The sequence below is a fragment of the Hemitrygon akajei genome, chromosome 29, assembly GCF_048418815.1.
Source record: "Hemitrygon akajei chromosome 29, sHemAka1.3, whole genome shotgun sequence".
NCBI classification, from domain to species: domain Eukaryota; kingdom Metazoa; phylum Chordata; class Chondrichthyes; order Myliobatiformes; family Dasyatidae; genus Hemitrygon; species Hemitrygon akajei.
The window spans coordinates 32,074,886-32,098,952 of NC_133152.1; the positions used below are offsets into that span (position 1 = coordinate 32,074,886).

General features: G+C 42.7%; 1 protein-coding gene across 1 annotated transcript in view; it reads left to right on the forward strand.

Moving 5' to 3' along the window:
• LOC140718533 (tumor necrosis factor receptor superfamily member 5-like) overlaps window positions 1-21,942 on the forward strand; it is a 39,913-nt gene extending 17,971 nt beyond the window's left edge. Inside the window, exons 2-7 of the mRNA XM_073032496.1 lie at window positions 39-180; window positions 4,062-4,155; window positions 6,975-7,150; window positions 9,133-9,158; window positions 10,652-10,742; window positions 18,680-21,942. Of these exons, the coding sequence (XP_072888597.1) occupies window positions 39-180; window positions 4,062-4,155; window positions 6,975-7,150; window positions 9,133-9,158; window positions 10,652-10,732 (519 nt within the window). The 3' untranslated portion in view covers window positions 10,733-10,742; window positions 18,680-21,942. The remainder of the gene's footprint in view (window positions 1-38; window positions 181-4,061; window positions 4,156-6,974; window positions 7,151-9,132; window positions 9,159-10,651; window positions 10,743-18,679) is intronic.
• The last annotated feature ends 2,125 nt before the right edge of the window (window positions 21,943-24,067 follow it).

Genomic DNA, 24,067 nt, shown 5'->3' on the forward strand with positions numbered 1-24,067 from the left:
TCATCGTGGATCTCATAAATGTTTTTGTATTTACATAGTTGGGACTTCAAGTTAAACAGGATTGTACTTACAGTCGCAATACGATATGTGAGCCCAGGGAAGGGTATTATTGCATTGACAGCTGGCAGGTGGCCAGAAAGCACACAGAATGCCCACCTGGTAAAGGAGTTAAAGAGAAAGGTAGGTTGATGGAGTGTCATTACTAAGTGCTGTGCCCTGGGCAGGACAGGGGAAATTGAAATCACTGGCACCAACTGGAGTTTGCTCTGAGGATGGCTGCCTGAGGCCCCCTACTGGCAATGGCAGCTTGCTGTTAGTTCTTTGAGTGTAACTGGAATGGTCTTTGGATTTGTATTTTAAGAAGCTAATTCATCCCACTTCCCATTTTACCCGCTATTGGCCAGGCTTGAGTTTTAGCCACCGAGCCTGAGGCCTCAGTCGATCAGAGTTGACCATGGATATTGTGTCCTAGCTGTCTAGGGATACAAGCCTGGGCAGTACAACATGGAGAGCAAGCTGTTGTCCATGTAGCAAGCTCCCCATCTCCATGCATCTGATGAATCTAAAGGAACGGCAGAGACTGATACAGTTTGGTACCAGCAGCATCACAGGAGTTGCCAGTCAGCATTGAACTTAATGTTGGACTGCCCTAAGTGCTCCAGCTCTGGATTTACTCCCGAGGCCTTCCCCCATGAGTGGGTATGGTCACAAAGCAGTGGAAGCTTGAGATCAGAGTTTTCCTTCTCCTAGATGAGCTGCCAGTCTCGGCTGACTAGCCCCATCTGCTCTAAGCGACTGGATTTAAATTGCCTATAACCCACCTTTGCACCTTCTGTTAGTAGAAACAGTTCTGCTAGTTTTAGTAACTAAATCACACGTGAAGGCCAGGAGCTAGACTTGGTTTTCAGAGGCTTTTTGGTTCACACAGCATTGGGAGCATTTAATAGGCAGCTCGGAGGTGTCAGTGTTGCAGATGAACAGGGGAAACTATGGAGCCATGAGGGAGGAGCTGGCCAAAGTTGACTGGACGGATAGCCTAGCAGAAAAGACAGTGGAACAGCAATGGCAGGTATTCTTGGGAATAATGTACAAGGTGCAAAATCAGTTCAGCCCCCAGAGAAGGAAGGATTCAAAGGGGGGAAAGGGGCCTCAGTGGTTGACAAAGGAAGTCAGAGATTGCATAGCATTAAAAAAAAGGAAATATGACAGAGCTAAGGTGAGTGGGAGGACAGATGATTGGGAAGTTTTTAAGGAACAACAGAACTTAACTAAAAAGACAATATGGGGAGAAAAAATGAGTTACGAACGCAAGCTAGCCAGGAATATAAAGGAAGATAGCAAAAGCTTTTTTAGGTTTGTGAAGAGAAAGAAGATACTTAAGAACAATGTTGGGCCCTTGAAGAATGAATTGGGTGAAATTGTTATGGGAAACAGAGAAATGGCAGAAGAATTTAATGAGTACTTTAGATCTGTTTTCACTAAGGAAGACACAAGCAATCTCCCAGATGTATGGATGGGCCAAGGACATAGGGTAACAGAGGAATTGAAACAGATTGACATTCGGAAGGAAACGGTGATGAGAAGACTGATGGGACTGAAGGCTGACAAATCCCCAGGTCCAGATGGTTTGCACCCTAGGGTACTAAAGGAGGTGGCTCTGGAAATTGCGGATGCATTGGTAATCATTTTCCAATGTTCCTTAGATTCAGGATCAGTTCCTGAGGATTGGAGAATGGCTAATGTTATCCCACTTTTTAAGGAAGGAGGGAGGGAGAAAACAGAGAACTATTGACCTGTCAGCCTGACATCGGTGGTGGGAAAGATGCTAGAGTCCATTATTAAGGATGAAATAGTGGCATATCTAGATAGCTGTGATAGGATTGGGCCGAGCCAGCATGGATTTACCAAGGGTAAATCATGCTTGACTAATCTGTTGGAGTTTTTCGAGGATGTAACCAGGAAGTTAGACGGGGGAGATCCAGTGGATGTAGTGTACCTTGATTTTCAGAAGGCATTTGATAAGGTCCCACATAGAAGATTGGTGGGTAAAATCAAAGCTCAGGGCATCGGGGGGAAGGCATTGACATGAATAGAAAACTGGTTGGCAGATAGAAAGCAAAGGGTAGCGGTGAATGGGTGTTTCTCGGAATGGCAGGTGGTGACTAGTGGGGTGCCACAGGGCTCGGTATTGGGACCACAGCTGTTTACCATTTACGTTAACGATTTGGATGAAGGCATAGAAAATAACATCAGCAAATTTGCTGATGATACTAAGCTGGGTGGCAGTGTGACATGTGATGAGGATGTTAGGAGAATTCAGGGTGACTTGGATAGGCTGGGTGAGTGGTCAGATACTTGGCAGATGGCGTTTAATGTGAATAAGTGTGAGGTTATCCACTTTGGGAGTAAGAACAGGAAGGCAGATTATTATCTGAACGATGTAGAGTTGGGTAAGGGAGTAATACAAAGAGATCTCGGAGTCCTTGTTCATCAGTCACTGAAGGTGAATGAGCAAGTGCAGCAGGCAGTGAAGAAGGCTAATGGAATGTTGGCCTTTATTACAAAGGGAATTGAGTACAAGAGCAAGGAAATCCTCTTGCATTTGTACAGAGCCCTGGTGAGACCACACCTGGAGTATTGTGTACAGTTTTGGTCTCCAGGGTTAAGGAAGGACATCCTGGCTGTAGAGGAAGTGCAGCGTAGATTCACGAGGTTAATTCCTGGGATGTCTGGAATGTCTTACGCAGAGAGGTTAGAGAGACTGGGCTTGTACACGCTGGAATTAAGGAGATTGAGAGGGGATCTGATTGCAACATATAAGATTATTAAGGGATTGGACAAGATAGAGGCAGGAAATATGTTCCAGATGCTGGGAGAGTCCAGTACCAGAGGGCATGGTTTGAGAATAAGGGGTAGGTCATTTAGGACAGAGTTAAGGAAAAACCTCTTCTCCCAGAGAGTTGTGGGGGTCTGGAATGCACTGCCGCGGAAGGTAGTGGAGGTCAATTCTCTGGATGCTTTCAAGAAGGAGCTACATAGGTACCTTATGGATAGGGGAATCAAGGGATATGGGGACAAGGCAGGAACCGGGTATTGATAAGGAATTGATCAGCCATGATCTCAAAATGGCGGTGCAGGCTCGAAGGGCCGAATGGTCTACTTCTGCACCTATTGTCTATTGTCTATTGTCTATTGTAGTGGGAGTTTGTCCCCACTACCACCCCTGGCTATAACAACCTTAGGGAACCAACCTTCAGCCTCTATTGCCCATCTTATTGCATGACTGCGTGCTCCTGACCACAGAAAGTCTGAGGTTCTGCTCCAGTTCTTTGTTAAACAGCCTGATGTAAGACCATAAGACATAAGAGGTAAGAGCAGAATTAGGCCATTTGGCCGAGTGGGTCTGCTCCACTATTCCATCATGGTTGATTTATTATCCCATTCTCCTGCCTTCTCCCTGTAGCTTTCAATGCCCTTACTAAACAAAGACCTATTAAATATACCCAATGACTTGGCCTCCAGAGCCATCTGTGACAATGAATTCCATGGATTTACCACCCTCTGGCTAAATAAATTCCTCCTCATCTCTGATATCATTAGTATTTTGGTAGTGCTTTATCTGATCTCTTCTCATGCTGCTATTCCAAAGTCTGAGCAAATTCTTCATCTGACAGAGGCCCACGCGCTAATCCACCATGAGGAAAGGAATACACGATAATTTATTCCTCTCCTGTGCTGCTCGGAGTTGGGAGTGTTATTTGTACAGTGGTGTGACCGAGAAGCATGGGTATTTTTCTAGACTCTAGTAATTGACTGAAGGTATTTGTGGATGTTAAAACAGGTTCAAAAATTCTGTTCTGAAAAAACACTGAGAACTACTCAGTGAAGTGGATTCTTTGATATTTTCAACATGCTGCAGGTGACAACTTCATAACAGTTGAAAGTGGAATTGCACATTAATTTAACTATTTGAAGAGTGTAGAACGAAGTAACAAGATCTCTCTGACACTGGTATTACAGCTTTATAAGTTACCCACAATAACATTAATTGTGTGTTTCAGGAACACCTTTCAAAGATACAGTGTGTGAGAAATGTCCTGACGGAACATTTTCAAGCGAAGCTTCAACAACTGAAGAGTGTAAGAACTGGACAGTGTAAGTACTTTAAACTCCACGGTGTCCATGTCCAGAAAGTATCACCTCTTGTTGATTTTTCTCAATACCTCCTTTCCTTTTGCCCCAAACCACCAGGGAAGAGGCGACACAGCGACCATGCCAGGACCATGAGCCTCAAAAACAGTTACTTCCCCCAAGCTGTCAGTCTGATCAACACCTCCCCACATTAACCCAACCCACCACTCCCCACACTACTACATACACGTCACCCAGCATCACTTAATGTACATATAATCAGTCTGTGTGTGTAACAGTTACTTGTACATTGTGTTTTGTAGGATTGCTTTTATATTTATATTTATTGTGTTTTTATTTCTTTATTATGTTCTTTAAGAACGTAAGACGTAAGAGGAGAATTAGATAAATCGGTCCATCACGTCTGCTCTTCCAGTCAGTCATGGCTGATTTATTATCCCCTGCAACCCAATTCTCCCCAAAACCTACCACATGACCATAAGGCATTGGGGCAGAATTCATGCCTTTTTCTTTCAAGCTACTTCGAATCTGGAGTAACAATCATTTTGTTCTCCTTTCACAAAAGAGAAAATCTACAGAGGCTGGAACTCTAAGCAACGCACAAAATGCTGGAGAAACTCAGTAAGCCAGGTAGCATCTATAGAAAAGAGTATACTCGATGTTTCAGGCCGAGACCCTTCAGCAGGACTGGAGAAAAAAAGACCTCCTTCACATTTGTGCACTAAAGAATGACAATAAGCCATTTTTATTTATTTACTGAAGTACAGCGTGGAGTAGACCCTTCTGGCCCTTTGAGCTGCGATGCCCAACAGTTTCCTATTTAATCCCAGCCTAATCACGGGACAACTGGTAATGACCAATGAACCTACCAACCGATACATGTTTGGACTGCGGGAAGAAACCAGAGCACTCGGAGGAAAGCTCCGCAGTCACGGGAAGATCGTACAAACTCCTAACTGTCAGCTCAGGAATTGATCCCAAGTTGCCCCAACCTCAATCTTGAATCTTTCACAATCTGCCTTTCAGAAACAATTAATCATTTGCACTAATGTACTGTTAACAAGTTAGAACCTGGTTGAAAACACTCTTCTATGTTTCTCACTTCTTTAATTAGAGGGAATTAAAGAAACTGCCTGCCCCATTGATGTACATTTGGAAAGTATTTCCCTCCTTTTGCCTTGTCCTGGGTGGGAGATCTTTCAGTGAATTGTCTCATTGTCTGGATCTTCCTTTCTGTACCCCAAATGTAAATCTCTCATTTCAGGAATAACTGGGAGCTTTTGCACTTAGGCAGCAACTCCCAGATGAAAAAAATTGGCAGACTAATTTAATTTGGAGAGTGTGGTGTTCACCAAGGTTTTTGATGACACGCTGAAACTCTGCAGACTCCTGAGGAAGAAGAGGCTCTGTCATGCTTTCTTTGCAGTTGTATTTATATGAAGGTGTACCTAATAAAGTAGCCACTGAGTGTACGTATGTTTCAGTTCAGGTGATGAATGTCCACTTTAGGTATTTCTAAAAAAACCTGAAAATGAAAACATATGTATATCATACATTCTCTGCATAACTCAAGTATAATCATAGTTTACGTATAACTTTGTAAACTGAATTACAAAAAATCCTTAAGTATATTTTTACAAACATAATCTACAGCAAAAAAAATGTGTTGAATTGTTGAGCAACACACAAAATGCTGGAGGAACTCAGCAGATCAAGCAGCATCTATGAAGGGGAATAAACAGTCGATATTTCGGGAACGAGATCCTTCATCTGGACTAGAAAGGAATGGGGCAGACGTCAGAATACAAAGGTGGGAGGGGGGAGTATGATGTAAGAAGCTGGGGGATAATAGGTGGAAGAAGTAAAGGGCTGAAGGAGAAGGAATCTAATAGGAGAGGACAGTGGATCATTGAAGAAAGGGGAAGCGTAGGGAACCACCTTCCTCCTTGCCTGATCTCAGCTATCATTTGCTAACATGTACTCCTGCCCTCCCCCACCTTCTTCTTCTGGCTTCTGCACACTTCATTTGCAGTCTGGATGAACGGTCTGGGCCCAAAATATCAACTGTTTATTCCCTGCCTGACGCACTGAGTTCCTGCAGCATTTTGCTGAATATTTTCAACATCTGTAGATTCATGTGCATGTGTGTGATTCTCCGTGAGTTGAGTTGTGCACAGAGCCTGCTCCAGTTTTAGTCAAGAACATGGAGAGAAGGGAATTAAAACACAGGCTCACAAAACAAATCTCTCAACATTGAGAATGACGTTATCAAACTCCAGCCACCTCACTTCTCCTGTCTGTTTGCATTCTGACTGGTCGTTTTTAACTGCCATCCTGCTCTTCCCTTTCCATTTATTTATATATTCGGGTCTTTTGGTCATTTCCCAACAGACCAGACCCTACAACATTACACAGACAAAGGGACTCAACTGCCCCTTAATGTCTACATTACTTTATCAGATCAGGTTTTCTGTTATACCTGGGATTGTTTTATTTGACATTTTTTACAGAAGTCGACATTGGCACAGTGGATGCACCTTCTGTGACTCAGAAGGTTGTGGTTCAAGTCCAATTTACAAGACCTGTGCCCCTGAATCTAGGCTGTCGTTGCAGTGCAGTGTCTCGGGAGAGATGTTAAACCAAGGCCTTGTCTCCCCACTCAGATGGAATTGAAAGATCCTGCTGATCATTGGCTGTTGACATTTTTTCTGATCGACTGGGATTTCAATAACATATCAATTGTAACAGATTTATTATAATTAAACTTTGAGCAACTATCGTGGGTGCTTACATCGATTTACGTTTTTCTATATCTTCCCCAGATGTGAAACACTGAATCTTAAACAGGTTGAACCAGGGAGCGCTGAAGCTGATGTGAAATGTGAAGCAGTGTCCAACTTGTCCAAAGTTGCCTTTTATGTTGTGCCCATTATTTTGGTTGTAATTCTTGGTGGTATCGTGACATGTGTTTTGTGGAGGAAACTCATACATAAAACAGGTATGTGAATGAGCTACTGTGTGCATAGAACATAGAATATTACAGCACAGTACAGGCCCTTCGGCCCATGATGTGTCGACCTTTTAACCTACTCTAAGATCAATCTAACTCTTCCCTTCTACATAGCTCTTGTTTTCTTTTCAGATTCTGATTGTGATTTATTTCTTTATCATATATACATTGAAACATACCTTGAAATGCGTTGTTTGCGTTAACAACTGACACACCCAAGGGTGTGCTGGGGACAGCCTGCAAGTGTCACCACACATTCCAAGGCCAGTACAGTTTGCCCACCACGATCAGCACAACAACATACCACACTCTACAGAGCAATAGACAATAGACAGTAGGTGCAGGAGTAGGCCATTTGGCCCTTCTAGCCAGCACCGCCATTCACTGTGATCATGGCTGATCATACACAATCAGTACCCCGTTCCTGCCCTCTCCCCATATCCCTTGACCCCGCTATCTATAAGAGCTCTATCTAACTCTCTCTTGAATGCATCCAGAGACTTGGCCTCCACTGCCTTCTGGGGCAGAGCATTCCACATATCCACCACTCTCTGGGTGAAAAAGTTTTTCCGTATCTCTGTTCTAAATGGCCTACCATAATAATAATAATCAAAGTAAATAATAAATTTACTTTGAACTCACTGTCTTAATTTGCCAGTGTTTTTGTCAACGCTCCTATTAAATTCTTCAGAATATCATTCCCAGTACATTCATTGGGATAGCATTCCTGCTCTGATTCATCAGCCTTTAATTTTGATGCATATGGAGAAAAGGAGTAGGATGAGATGGAAATGTTGTGGACAAGCCCCATATCAAGAAGAACATGGAGAGAGTCCATGAAGGTGAACACCCATCAATCTTAACAGCACTGGCTGTTTAGGCCTGTTGGGCCCTGCTACTCTGGTTCTGCTTTCAGACTTCAAACATTGCAGACTGTGGAAACCTCACAAATATTTTGTATATCACAGTAGTAATGTGATCAGAACATAGCTGTCCATTTTTAAATGGGTCCCATTGGGCAGTGGTAGAATCATCCATCAAACTGATATGAGCCAAACATAACCGTTGTGATGGCAACCGTTGGTGAGGTCACTTTGGTAAAACAACCTCCCACACACCATTCTTGTGTGTGATTTGCGACTTAAACTCCCATTAATTTCTTTTTAAAATATGGCAAAACAAAGTAAAAATATGATAAATCAATTTGAATTTACTTAAATCTTATATCCGTCCCACAATATGAGGGAGTAAAAATCGATGCGTAATGACTGTTGCAATGTTACAGACATGAATTTATAAGTCTAATGGCTGGTAGAATGAAGCTGTCCCGTAACCTGTTGGCCCTGGCTTTAATGCTGCAGTAGTGTTTGTCAGATGGAAGCAGCTGAAACAGTCTATGGTTGGGGTGACTGGTGTCCCCAATGAGATTCCCAGCCTTCTTTACGTACCTGCTGCTGTAAATGTCCTCAGTGGAGGGAAGTTTGCACCCATGGATGCGCTGGGCTGTCTGTACCACTCTCTGCAGTGCCCAGCGATCGGGGTTGGTGCAGTTCCCGTACCTGGTGGTGATACAGCCAGTCAGGATACTCTCAATGGTGCCCCTGTAGAACGTCTTGAGGATTTGGTTACCCATGCCGAACGTCTTTGTTCATCTGAGGTGAAAGAGGTGCTATTGTGTTTTTTTTTGCCACACAGCAGTGTGTACAGTCCAGGTGAGATCTTCAGTGATGTGTATCCCGAGGAACTTGAAACTACTCACTCTCTCAACTATAGTCCCATTGATGTTGATCAGGGCGAGCCTGTTTCCGTTCCTCCTGTAATCTACGATCAGCTATTTTGTTCTTTGGACATTGAGGGACAGGTTGTTATCTTGGCACCATTGTGTCAGGGTGTTATGCTCTCCTCTGTTGGCTGTCTCATCACTACTAGAAATAATTTCACTGTACTTCTTGTGTTTTTGTTTTTGATAGGTAACCAGACCTCTCAAAGCCCCAGGGTAAGTACATAATATCTCTCCAATATTTAAAAGGCACATGTATTAAATTATAATAACTGCAGAATTAAAATTGAAATCATAATGTAAACAGACTGCAATTTAATTCAACTAATGTCCTGTTATGTTTTCCATGCACATTATTTTTATCTTGAAACAATGCATAATCTCACCAGTTGCAAAGCATGTTTAACGGTAATATCAGCTGATGGCATCTGAAGCGTTAAGTGTTTAAGTACAGAATTTACTAATAAGGCCTTGAGACTAAGGGAAGAATTAGGCCATTCAGCCCATTGAGTCTGCTTCACTATTCACCATGGTTGACTTATTTTCCATCTCATTGGAAGATTCTGAGTAGTTTTGGTCCCCAAATCTCAGAAAACATCCAGGAATGTAAGGGTTAAAATGTGATGCTAATTTGATGACTCTGGTCCTGTGCTTATTGGGGTTTAGAAGAATGAGGGGAGATCTCATTGAAGCCTACTAAATATTGAAAGGCCCAGGTATAGTGGATGTGGAGAGGATATTTCCTATACTGTAATTGGGGAGTCTAAGACCAGAGGGCATAACCTCAGAACAGTGGGACATCCCTTTAACAGAGATGAGGAGAAATTTCTTTAGCCAGACGGTAATCTGTAGAGGCAAGTCATTGGGGATATTTAAAATGAAGGTTGATAGGTTCTTGATTAGTAAGGACGTCAAATGTTATAGAGAGAAGGCAGGAGAAAGGGGCTAAGAGGGAAAATAAATAGCCATGATCAAAGGCTTGATGGATATAGGAAATTCTGTTCCTGTGTCTTATGGTGTTATAGAAACTAGTTGAGATGATGTGATGTGTCTGTTGTGGAGGGGAGGAGTAATAACGTGGTGTAATGTTGGGGAGTCAGTGCTGCACAGTGTGGTTGGCAGAACCAGGGCTGATGAGGAAAGTATGGATGATAAGACAGGATGCTTTCAGGTAAGCTGTCACTGGTGATATTGATTGATAGATATTTCTATTTTGGGCTGGCGAAATCCCAGATAAACATGATGAGAATGTGGAATGTGGGACAACATTGGGAGTCTAATGTGAAAATGGAGAGTGACGTGGAAGGTGATTTGAGAAGATCATGGAAGTTGTTTCGACTGTCAGTTGCTTCAGGAGGGTTTGTCTCTACTAATGGAGCAATAATAAATATCACAGTAATAGAAACTGATTTAACGATCATATCCATGAAGGAACATTTTTCATAGTTCAGCTGACGGAGGAAGGCAGAGATGTTACCAGCTGATGAATCTGCAGGTGACCAAAGGTGAAATGATGAGAGTTCTCCCCACTTTGGGAATCACAGAGTCCTTGTGCCATTTATGATAATGATGAGAGTCACATCATAAGGGAAATACCATGTGCACATTCATTCTCATAGACCGAGTGACAAAATAGTGACAAATCAAATAACACTTACAAAATGTGATTTTCTAAACTGGTGATTACAATAATTTGTTTACCTCTGCAGAATCACAATGGAGATGGGAAGGTGATGCAGCCTCTCACAGATGAGGAAAAGACTCTCAGAGACGAGGAAAGGGCAGAGTAAAGTGGGGGAAGTAAGTACATTCAAGCGACCTCTCATATTTTTCACACAGCCAATTTGGTATCTTTTGCAGTTTTATATTGTATCTGGCTCACGTCAGCTTGCAGTGGCTGCAGTAAGACTGTATCTTGACTGAAATGTTCACATACAGGCAGGTAATTTTTGACCAACCGGTCTACTGGAGAAGGAAATGCTCCGTTTAGAACATTACTCAGCTTAAACCTTTTCTCTATGTCAGGTTCCCTCCTTGTTGAAAGCTGAATAATTCATCCCAATAGCAATGCGGTTTTGAGAGGACTAGAATGCAAGAGCAAGGACATGATGCTGAGAATTTATAAGGCATTGATCAGACTGCACTCTCGCTCACTCTTAAAAATACCTAAGAACTCTGCCTCCATAGAGTTCCATAGATCAGTGGTCCCCAACCACCGGGCCACAAAGCATGTGCTACCGGGCCGTGAGGAAATGATATGATTTGGCGATATGAAATGATATGAGTCAGCCGCATCTTTCCTCATTCCCTGTCACACCCACTGTTGAACTTGAACGCACACAAGGTCACCAGTTGCCTAAATGCAGTGATACCCTAGCGCCAGGGTTCAGTGGTTAGCCTTGGGTAACCGGCCGCCTCGTCGCGCTGGCGAGAAGTGCCGTTGCTACTGGCCTGGAGCGCGGACAGATGGGCGCCGCCTCTAAACCTGTTTAGCACACCGAATGTTCATGGGAAACCTGGTGCTAAAATATTTGCAGACGACCTAATTCGGGCTCAGGGTTTCGTAAGTAGCAGAAAAGCTACCTCACTGCGATCTACTGAAAGTCATCCCTTGAGCCAAACTTTTGTCAGCCGATAGATGCTACCTACATCTGGGGGGGTGGGGGTGCGCGAGCCCTCTCACACTCTCGCTCGCTCGGTCACTCTCTCCAGACTGCGACCGCCGCGGCCCCGGTACGGGGACCTCCGACCCTTACCTTGTCCTCTCACCCCACCCGTGACCAGCCACACCTGGCCAAGGCGTCTGACGGCGGGTGGGTGGGAGGCTGGAGTTCGGGACCGGAGGCTGTCTAATGAGGCAATGAAGCCCTCAAAACTGCTTCAATACCTTGAGTCCAAGCACCCTGCACTTAAAGCAAACCCGTTGAGTTTTTTGAGCGGAAAAAATGTGAGTAAGTGGGACAGAAGCAAGTGCTGAGACCCACGAAAACTAAATTGCGGAATAGACTGGACATAAGGAATCCCCTTTGAGTATCGCTGTCTCCCATCACCCCTCGATGGGAACGTCTTGTTGCAGGGAAACAAGCCCAGGGCTCCCACTGATTCAGCAATACAGTATTGGTGTGTTGCAATGATTTTATATGTTCAAACGAGGAAAATATGCGCTGTGTGTTTAATATCCAAATGTTACCTAAAATGTTATGAATCCTTTTGCCCTGCAACTTACCTCCCGTATGTTTTTAATTCTTTGCATATTTGGCTACTGTACGTTCACAAATTTTTCTCCAACTCCCTAATATGTATAGTGAGCATTTGTGGTTCCATCTCTAACCCTTTTGGGACTCCTAAGGCCACAGGACTTATGACTAAACCATAACACCTTGTGAAATGCCTCCTGCAAATTCCAACTACAACTCATCTTCTGACTTTGCTCACCCGTCTCTGGTTAAGAATTTTTTCAAATTCCATGATGAATTCTTATGTCAGTGGTGGACACTCTTTTGGAGAGGGTTCTTGGGGACAGGATTTAAGAGCATTTGGAAACAAATAGACTTATTAGGGATTGTCAGCATGGCTTTCTGAGGGCCAGCTCATGCCACACAAGCCTGATTGAGATTTTGAGGAAGTGACAAAACAAATTGATGAAGGTAGAGCACTGTTGTGGACTTTTAGTAATGCTTTAGACAAGATTCTCCATGTTAGGCTCATCCAGATAGCCATGAGACAGGGGATTCATGGAAACTTGGCTGCATGGATTCAGAATTGGCATGTCCACAGAAGGCAGAGAGTTGTAGTAGATGGAATGTATTCTGCCCAGTGGTTGGTGACTAGCATTGTTGTGCAGAGATTCCCTACAATTTGTGTTTTTATAAATGACTTGGGTAAGAAAGAGGAGAAGTAATTAGTAAGCTTGCAGATGACATGAAGGCTGGAGGTGTTCTGGATAGTGTCAAAGGTTGATGTAGGTTATAAAGGGATGTGAAGTTGGGTGGAGAAGTGCCGGATGAAGTTCAATCAAAGGAAGTATGAAATGATACACTTTGGAAGATTGAACTTGAAGGCACGCTTCGTCTTCTTGGGCCGTTAGTTCCCAGTAGAGCATAGACCGTGAAAACCCTCCCTTGGAATTCATCAATGTTTCTGTAATCTATTGTATTCACTGTATAGGGGATTGGCCTATACAGCTTCACCCTGTTGGCCAGCCTTACCCATTTCCAACTCTCACAATGGGAATGTAGGGTTGGACTTTCAGAGGCTTCTTAAAGACACAGTACAGTCGACCCTCCTTATCCGCGGGGGATTGGTTCCAGGACCCCCCGCGGATACCAAAACTCGTGGATGCTCAAGTCCCTTATTTAACATGTATCAGTGCGGTGGACATTAGGACCTGGCGGCACAGCTCTGAATCCGCAGTGTTTCTGTTCACGAAAATAATCACGATCGCGATTGAAAATAAGGTGGAAGTAATAAAACGATCGGAAAGCGGTGAAACGCCATCTGTCATTGGAAAAGCGTTAGGCTACAGTTGGCTGTTGTGTGCTGGGGCAGTAGGCTGAGGGTAGCAGACACCAACAGAATCAACAAACTCATTCGTAAGGCCAGTGATGTTGTGGGGGTGGAACTGGACTCTCTGACGGTGGTGTCTGAAAAGAGGATGCTGTCCAAGTTGCATGCCATCTTGGACAATGACTCCCATCCACTGCATAATGTACTGGTTAGGCACAGGAGTACATTCAGCCAGAGACTCATTCCACCGAGATGTAACACTGAGCATCATAGGAAGTCATTCCTGCCTGTGACCATCAAACTTTACAACTCCTCCCTCGGAGGGTCAGACACCCTGAGCCAATAGGCTGGTCCTGGACTCAATTCCACTTGGCATGATTAACTTAATTATTATTTAATTATTTATGGTTTTATATTGCTATATTTCTACACTATTCTTGGTTGATGCAACTGTAACGAAACCCAATTTCCCTCGGGATCAATAAAGTATTACTGTCTGTCTGTCTGTCAACGATTGGAACCATTTTAATGGAGAATGTGAAAGGCCCTGCCCTGATGAAAGCTACAATTATTACTAAACAACACAGTGGTTTGATTATTGAAATACGTATGATTTTTAAGTGTTTTATATGCATAGAAAGGTAAAATATGTACTATATACTAAGAAAAACGTTTGACTAACTGATGCTAAATAATACCGGATGTACCTGTTCCGACGGACACAGGAACGGAACTCATTCTTAACCCGGGGACTGCCTGTACTTTTAAATCATTTCTAGATTACTTAAATACCTAATACAATGTAAATCAATGTAAACAGTTGTTATACAGTATTGTTTAGGGAATAATGACAAGAAAAAATAGTCTGAACATGCTCAAGCAACGAGTGCTGGAGAGAGAACTTATGGGTTTTCCCGATCCGCGGTTGGTTGAATCCGTGCATGCGGAATCTGCGGATAAGGAGAGCCGACTGGACAAGGTCATTGACAGGGTTCTTAGCAGTGTGGAGGAACAGAGGGATCTTGGGGTCCAGATCCATAGATCCCTCAAAGTTGTAGCTCAGGTTGATAGGTTGATTAAGAAGTCCTGTGGTAAGCTGGCCTTCAGTGGTAGGGAGATTGAGTTCAAGAGCCTCAAGACAATGTTGCAGCTCTCTAAAACTGGTTAGAACACACTTGCAGTATTGTGCTCAGTTCTGATTGTCTCATTATAGGGAAGGTGTGGAAGCTTTAGAGAGGGTGCCAAGGAGGTTGTCACTATTTCCCTTCAAGGAGCCTGTTTAAATTATGATGTTTCTACTGTGCTGCTATTTCATCATTAATTAAGTAATTTTGACATTATTTACAAAACCAGTTTGTCTCCCTTTCTGTTGATAGTCCTTTGGTGTTTCTTCGGAACTTAAAGATTTGTGGGAGATCTATAAACAGCACATCCACTATACAATGGCCACAACTTTTCGGACTGAGGATACAGGCCATCAGGGTCTTGTCTGTCTGTGTGCTCAATAGTTTGCCCTTATGTCTCCTGCTGATGGTGATGATTTTAAAATCCTCATAGGCATTATACAATATTAATGGGACTTTCATCATATTTTCTATTTTACTATAAAGCCATATACAAAGTGAGATCATAAGACAAAGGAGCAGCATTAGGCCCATCGAGTCTGCTGTGTCATTCCATCCTGGTTGATTTATTATCCTTCCCAAGCCCATTCTTCATCCTACTCCTCATAACCTTTGAAACCCTTACTAATCACAAACCCATCAACCTCCGCTTCAAATATACTCAGTGACTTGGCCTGCACAGCGATCTGTGCAATGAATTCCACAGATTCATCATGTAAAATCTGTTTAATTCCTTTGCTGTTTCTTCACTGCCCATCACTGTTTTTTCTGGTCCTCATTTTCTAACTACTGTCTGTTCACTTGAACCACTGTCTTCTTTTTGTATACCTTTGCTATTATATTCCTCAATAATTTGCCCTCAGTTTATTTTTTATTGCCAATATCATCATCCTTTGCTGGATTCTGCATTTATCCCAATCTTCAGGTCTAACAATAATTTTTGCTTCCTTGTGCATTTCTTCCTCCAACTTAACATTCTCCTGAAAATTGTTGGTTAGTCATATTCCATTTAGCTCTTCCTTAGAATCTGTCCTCCTTATTGGGAACATTGTAATGTGTATGTTATGCATCAGCTCAATATTATCAACATGCACAAAATTCATGGGACAACCAGAGAAAGGATTGTCCAAAGCAGTGCAGATTGAAGTCCATCGGAGTTGACATTGACAGACAGACAGACAGACATACTTTATTGATCCCGAGGGAAATTGGGTTTCGTTACAGGCACACCAACCAAGGATAGTGTAGATATATAGCAATATAAAACCATAAGTAATTTAATAATAATAATAATGATAAGTAAATTATGACAAGTGGAAATAAGTCCAGGACCAGCCTATTGGCTCAGGGTGTCTGACCCTCCGAGGGAGGTGTTGTAAAGTTTGATGGCCACAGGCAGGAATAACTTCCTATGATGCTCAGTGTCACATCTTGGTGGAATGAGTCTCTGGCTGAATGTACTCCTGTGCCTAACCAGTACATTATGGAGTGGATGGGAGACATTGTCCAAGATGGCATGCAACTTGGACAGCATTCTCTTTTTCGACACTACTGTCAGAGAGTCCAGTTCCACCCCCACAACATCACTGGCCTTACGAATGAGTTTGTTGATTCTGTTGGTGTCTGCTACCCTCAGCCTGCTGCCCCAGCACACAACAGCAAACATGATAGCACTGGCCACCAGAGACTCGTAGAGCATCCTCAGCATCGTCCGGCAGATGTTAAAGGACCTCAGTCTCCTCAGGAAGTAGAGAGGGCTCTGACCCTTCTTGTAGACAGCCTCAGTGTTCTTTGACCAGTTCAGTTTATTGTCAATTCGTATCCCCAGGTATTTGTAATCCTCCACCATGTCCACACTGACCCCTTGGATGGAAACAGGGGTCACCGGTGCCTTAGCCCTCCTCAGGTCCACCACCAGCTCCTTAGTCTTTTTCACATTAAGCTGCAGATGGTTCTGCTCACACCATGTGACAAAGTTTCCCACCGTAGCCCTGTACTCAGCCTCATCTCCCTTGCTGATGCATCCAACTATGGCAGAGTCATCACAAAACTTCTGAAGATGGCAAGACTCTGCGCAGTAGTTGAAGTCCGAGGTGTAGATGGTGAAGAGAAAGGGAGACAGGACAGTCCCCTGTGGAGCCCTAGTGCTGCTGACCACTCTGTCTGACACACAGTGCTGCAAGCGCACGTACTGTGGTCCGCCAGTCAGGTAATCAATAATCCATGCCACCAGGGAAGCATCCACCTGCATCACTGTCAGCTTCTCACCCAGCAGAGCAGGACGGTGTTGAACGCACTGGAGAAGTCAACAAACATGACCCTCACAGTGCTCGCAGGCTTGCCCAGGTGGGCGTAGACACGGTTCAGCAGGTAGACGATGGCATCCTCAACTCCTAGTCGGGGCTGGTAGGTGAACTGGCGAGGGTCTAAGTGTGGCCTAACTTGTTCTAGAGCTGCTCTAGAACAAGTTTCTGCAGGGTCTTCATGATGTGGGAGGTCAATGCCACCGGTCTGTAGTCATTGGAGCCACTGGGGCGCGGTGTCTTCAGTACAGGGACGAGGCAGGACGTCTTCCACAGTACAGGAACCCTCTGGAGACTCAGGCTCAGGTTGAAGACATGGTGAAGTACTCCACATAGCTGGGGGGCACATGCTTTGAGCACCCTGGGGCTGACACCATCCGGGCCTGCAACCTTGCTTGGGTGGAGACGTTTCAGCTGTCTTCTCAACTGTTCAGCTGTGAAGCCCACCGTGGAGGTTTCAGGTGGGGGAGTGGTGTCATCATGAGAGGAGGGTGTGGGGCTGTGAGGAGGGGTAAGAGGGGAGAGTGGAGTATGTGTTGGTTGGGGGCCGACAACAGATTAATCGTGGGGGATGGGCAGGGTCCACAGTGTCAAATCTGTTGAAAAACAGGTCAAGTTCGTTGGCCCTGTCCACACTGCCCTCAGCTCCTCTGTTGCTAGTTTGCCAGAACCCAGTGATGGTCCTTATCCCACTCCAGACCTCTCTCATGTTGTTCTGCTGGAATTTCCACTCAAGCTTCCTCCTATACCTGCCTTTAGCCTCCCTGATCTTGGCTTTCAGGTCCCTCTATATTGTCCTCAGCTCCTCCCTATTTCCATCTCTAAACGCCCTCTTTTTAGCGTTCAGGATGTCCTTAATGTCCTTTGTTACCCATGGCTTGTTATTTAAATAACAAAGGACAGTTCTTACTGGAACATTGCAGTGAATGTAATTGGCCTTCACTAGACCAATAAAACAGAAAATAGACAATAGACAATAGGTGCAGGAGTAGGCCATTCGGCCCTTCGAGCCAGCACCGCCATTCACTGTGATCATGGCTGATCATACACAATCAGTACCCCGTTCCTGCCCTCTCCCTATATCCCTTGACCCCGCTATCTATAAGAGCTCTATCTAACTCTCTCTTGAATGCATCCAGAAACTTGGCCTCCACTGCCTTCTGGGGCAGAGCTTTCCACATATCCACCACTCACTGGGTGAAAAAGTTTTTCCGCATCTCTGTTCTAAATGGCCTACCCCTTATTCTTAAACTGTGGCCTCTAGTTCTGGACTCACCCATCAGCGGGAACATGCTTCCTGCCTCCAGCGTGTCCAAATGTTGGAAAACTCTGCTGGTGAACAATATATGTGTAAAGAGAGACAGTTAATGTGTTAATGAGAAACTGTGAACACTTCATCAACATGTTAATACACTCAAAATGCTGGAGGAACTCAGCAGGTCCAATAGCATATATGGAAATGAATAAACCCAGGATACAATCTCCACTCAAAATGTTGACAGTTTATTCATTTACATAGATGCTCCCTGACCTGGTGAAATCCTCTAGTATTTTGTGTGTGTTTCTCTGGATTTTCAGCATCTGCAGAATCTCATGTGTTACCAACATGTTAACCCTGTATCCATGGATGCTGCTATCTGCCAAGTGTTTCTCACAATTTGTGCTTTTGTTTCCAGGCATTCAGCATCTGCAATTTGTTTTATTTTGGACATTATGTTTATTTAAAGCTTCAGATATGAATCCACAGTTTGACATTACTTTTTCAGAATATTCGCAGTATCTGACATATGACATTTATTTGCAGATTACCAGAAATAACCTGAAATGGACTATAATTCCAATCCAACCTCCAAGAGGGCTCAAATGTTTCATTCTTTGTGAAAAATCCTGACTTCACATAATATACACAATCCATCTGTGTCGAGAAGATGGAAGATCGTGACAATAAAAATAATACATCACCAAGAAGGTAAACTGCTTGACCTGGAGGGAAGATCACGGCGGAAAAATATCAGAAACCACAACGTTCCCGAAGGAGCGGAGGGCTCGTCTATGACGGAGTTTGTCGGAAAGTTACTGCAGGACGCGCTGGATCTTCCCTCAACTATGGAGCTGGAAATCGAGAGGATGCACCGTGTGCTGGTTCCAAAACCTACCCAGGACAGAAAGCCACGCTCTATAATAATTAAATTCCTTCGGGTACAGCACCAAGACGCAGATTCTACAAAGGGCCTGGGGTAAGAAGAGAGTGTTTTTCGACGATAAATTAATATATTTCGACCAAGATTCCCCCCCCCCCCCCGCGGTCCTGCAGAAACACAAAGAATACTCTGAAGTAAAGTGAGTATTAAAGCAAAATAAGATTAGATTTCAAACTCCATACCCTGCTAAACTTCAAGTGTTTTATGACAACGGGATGCGGTTGGACCAGACGGTGGAAGAGGCGACTACAGACATGAAGGCCAGTGGTTTGCCCGTCAGTGTCACCAAAATGAGGGAAAGCCTGGCTGAGGAATTGTCCCGCTCCGCTTGGGAAATAGTGCGAGAATTGAGAAGGCAGGAGACGGGAGGAGGCCGAGAGAAATATATCAGGAAGAGACCGGGAGCTTCCCAAAGACAGTCCTCACCCCCTTCAGAAGAGCCATAAGGTTTAGCTAACTTTAAAAATATTGAGAAATGTTGAGAAGCTAAATGAAAGCAAAAGTACACGGTGATATACCTATCTCGAGAAATACTTACTATAATGTGGATTTTATATTACTTAGCTTTTATTCTTTATTCACTCACTTACTCCTTTTTCCCCACCAAAATGAGAATATATGTATATATATACACACGTATGTAATGTGTGTGTATGTATGCAATATGTGTGTGTGTGTATATATATAGGAGGAGTACACAGGGAAATCTTTTCTGTGTAATGGATTTGTTCACTGACTTTTATGAATACTGCAATGGGGGCCCTCAACTCACAAGTAGGAGGGGTTATCCCCCACAGCTAGACGTTTCCTCTAGCTCAACGCAGGGTCATCTACTAGAGACCTCAGCCTTGGAATCACACTTTCATTGCCATTTTTGTTATTATCTGCATTTCTTGGTTCGTATTTGTTCAGGGAGTAGATCGATTAAGTTTTATTCTAATTTCAATGGTACATTGACAGATAAATACAGATGGCTAAGGACAAGGTAAAATTCATTTCTTTTAATGTCAATGGGCTATTAAATCCAATCAAACGTAAGAGAATTTTATCCAATTTGCAACAATTTGATTCATACTGGGGAAAATGGTTTAACTAAATAATGCCTCATAGGCCTGACTTTATTCTCACAAATCAATGAATCTGTTGTAAAAACAAAAGATCACTCCCTACTTGTACATAGTTCTTCCCTTTTGCTTGTTTTTTCTCTCCACTCTTTTCTATAAGTGTGTACCTCAGATAAATACTTTGTAGAGATTTGAGATATATATAATTATATGAAATATATGTTCAATGTCTGAAATACATCTTATGGAAATGTTTGTTTGATGATGAACTTAAAAAAAAAATTACCAAAAAAATAACCTGACTCAGTGTATAATCTATTGCTGCTGGTACGTAACAAGGTCTAGACGTACACAGGCATCATTCCTGATGAAGATCGCAGAGTTTGTCATCGAAACATCGGTTATAATTGAACCCTGTACCTGGCTAGAAGCCCGAGAAGAGTTTATTCGTGACATTGTAGTAATTGAAAGTGTATTGATTCACCAGCTGTCTATATTTGTATGTATGATTACAAAAACTCAATATGCTTTGAGTTCACCACAGAATGTCTCACTGGTGTTTCCCACTCCATGTCCCTTCCCTTCCCCTTCTCCCAACCGTGATTCCCCTCTCCCCGCTCCCTTCCCACTCAGTCCACAGCAGAGACCCACATCAGAATCAGGTTTATCATATGTCAAGAATTTTTTTTTGCAGCAGTACAGTGCAATACATGAAATTATTACAGTGCCATGCAAAAGTCTTAGGCACTCTATATACATGTGCTTAAGAATTTTTTTATAGTACTGTACATTCACATTGCTTCTTTGAAGGGAGTCCTCCCCTCCTGAATCTGAGATTAGCACTTGGGAAGAAAAAGTTAAATTTGATTCCTCCTTGGTCAATTCTCAAATGTGCGATACAAAATGGGTGTTTGTAAGACAAAATGGTGTTAGTTTAGAATGTGGGAATGTTTTGAGAAAGTACAAGGAACCAGTCCACAGCAGTGTTTGGAGAGTTTAGTGTGAGCACTAGTCTGTAACACATTATCCCAGTAGATAATGGTGGAAAATACGTTTGTCTGGGAAGGGGGAGAAGATTCTGCAGGTGTAAATATGATCTGGCACTTCCCCATGCATTAGAGTAAGGGATCTTGAAGGATATAAAAAGGGGCAATTTTGTTGTGCTAGTGGGAATATTAAGGTGGGTTGTGACTTATTCGAAGAGCTGGATATATAGAGAAGGACAACAAGAGGGAGACAAAAAGTTGTCGGACACTTGTAGTGCCCTCCATCACTACGTTGTGTGGTTTGGATCAGTGATTGGTTTTGTCTTTTTTACTACTTTATTAATCATTAATAACTGCCAATAAGTAAACCTTTTAATACATTGTTCATTACATGACATAGAAGCTCTATTTTTATGAAATAACAAAGACTGAAAATGTAGCGCAAATTTATTTTATGATACAAACATAGATAATATGTAACATTGAGCGTTGAACCATTGTGTAGAATAGATGTTATGAAATGGAAGATTAATGTAGGACTCCATCACAGGAAAGAAAATTAAATACCAAGTACATTGGACAATGAAGATTTTATTTATTTATCTATCTATCTATTTACACACACACACACACACAGACAGTCCTGTGTAGGTCTGCAGTCTATTGTAGCTTTCTCTATGTTTTTTTTAATATAGTTCTGTCTAGTTTTTGTACTGTGTCATGTAGGACCATGGTCCTGAAAAACGTCGTCTCATTTTTACGATGTACTGTACCAGCAGTTATGATCAAAATGACAATAAAAGTGACTTGACTTGACTTGATTGCTTCCTCAATACTTTATCATGTATCTTTTGGATCTTGGGCTGCTGATCATGAAAATCATCACAAAGTTTCTCTGTCATGCACCTTTTTCTTAAAAATCGACTATATTTATATCAATTCATAATTCATCAGAATAATTGATGCCAACAGTAAGGAAGGCATTATTTGTTGGTCCACAAATTAAACAGGTCACCAATGACAGGCAATTTGAAGAACGTCTAGTGGGACTGGAGAAAATTGCCAGGAATGCATTCAAGCATGTTGAAAATTTCCTTGGCCACTACAGAGCACCAGACTGTGCAACTGGCTGACAACATGCTTCAAGCACACAAAACCATGAGTGTAACATGTCACTCAATTCATTTTTGCATTCGCATTTAGACTTCTTCCTTGCAAATCTTGTTCCAGTCAGTAACGAGCATGGGGGAAGGGTTTCACCGGGACATTGCAGTCATGGGGGATAAACAGTATCAGGGCAACTGGAATCCATCAATGCTGGCTGATTATTGTTGGACACTTCAGCAAGAAACCTCAGACACTGTGTACAAGTGCAAATAGTCAATAAAATGTTTTTAGCTGAATGGAACTATTGCAAAGTGTCAGCACCATTCTGCAATAAAACACATTATATTCAATAAATTCTAGTTTCTTGTTTAGCCAAATTCCTACATGATACAAGTAATCTGAAATTTGTTTTCAGCTTCAAGCAGTCAATCATAAACAAAATTAAAATAACAATTCTGAAGAAGTAACAATTCCAAAAAGATTTGTTGTCCAGTATAAACGGAGAGGGCCTTCAAGAAAACAATATGCTTCAAGCATACAAAGAGTGCTTGGGGTTACATGAAGCAAATGCTTTGATAGCATCAGTTAACACTTAACGCCACATTTCACTTTCTGTTTTGATGTGAATTGCTCTGCAACTTTCTGCAGTTTTATTCCATTTAGATAATGCCCTTTTATTTTGTTCCACCTTCCAAAATGAACAAGTTCACTTTTCCTGATTATACTGCCTTTCACAATTTATCTATAAACTCTTACTATCCTTATTACATGTGATTCCTTAATTAATCCAATCTAATGAATAAAGACTTTTTAATATCAACCAGGTTCAGTCTCAGCCTCATTTCAGCCGTCACAGCACGTGATCGCAGGGGAAAGAACCAGGAGAAGAGGGACATTTGGTGGAGATTGAAGAGTGAATCAGGGAGTCACAGAGTAAACAGCCCCTTATGAATTCTGAAAGAGGAGATGAAGATGTATCTGATGGTTACAACATGTGGAAAGTGGTGGGATTACAGACCATTATTCATTGAATGTAAAGGGTAGGGATTTATCAGCAGTGCTTCTCGATGGGCCGGCCTTAAGCAGAAGTCACCCACAGACTGATCAGTGGACCTGAAACCTGGACTGAATGTTTTAATCTCTGGAAATAGGGTTAGTTGTAGTGTTGTTTCATTGTATGTTGACTGTACTTCTTCCTATTGACTGCTGGATATTGTTTCCACCTTCACTCAGCTCAGTCTCTTCAAAGCTGCAGTGACTGGATCCTAGTTCACAACATCTCATTCACCCTCTGTCGGTAGGTATCCATCTAGTATCTACAGTGCTCTGCCATTGTCTTAGGTACATGTATACATCTAGGGTGCCTAAGACTTTAGCACAGCATTGAATTTGTCGACGTGGAGCAGAGGATGTGTTTGTTAATCTGGCAGGAGCAAATATGCTGGGAATGGTGATGGTGTTGTGCTGCAGGAGGGGTGTGAAACACGTGGCAGAGAAGGACTGCTGGGGTGGAGGATGGTATGGGTGCAGGTGCAGGTGTACCTAGTCCTGAGAAATCATGCAAGGTCATTTGTTTCTAAACAATTGGTTTATTGATTATTAAAGAATATCTTTATGGTATTTCCTGCTACCTCTCCTCTCCCTTCCCCTTTTTCCAACCATGATTCCCCTCTGCTTGCCTGTGCAATATATAAAATTGCCACAGTATTAGGCAAATATTTTAGGCACTCTAGCTATATATATGCACCTTACACCTTTGCACAGTATGTTCAGCGGTGATAGAATGTTTGTGAACCCTTAAAAATTCTTTCTGTTTCTGCATAAATATGATCTA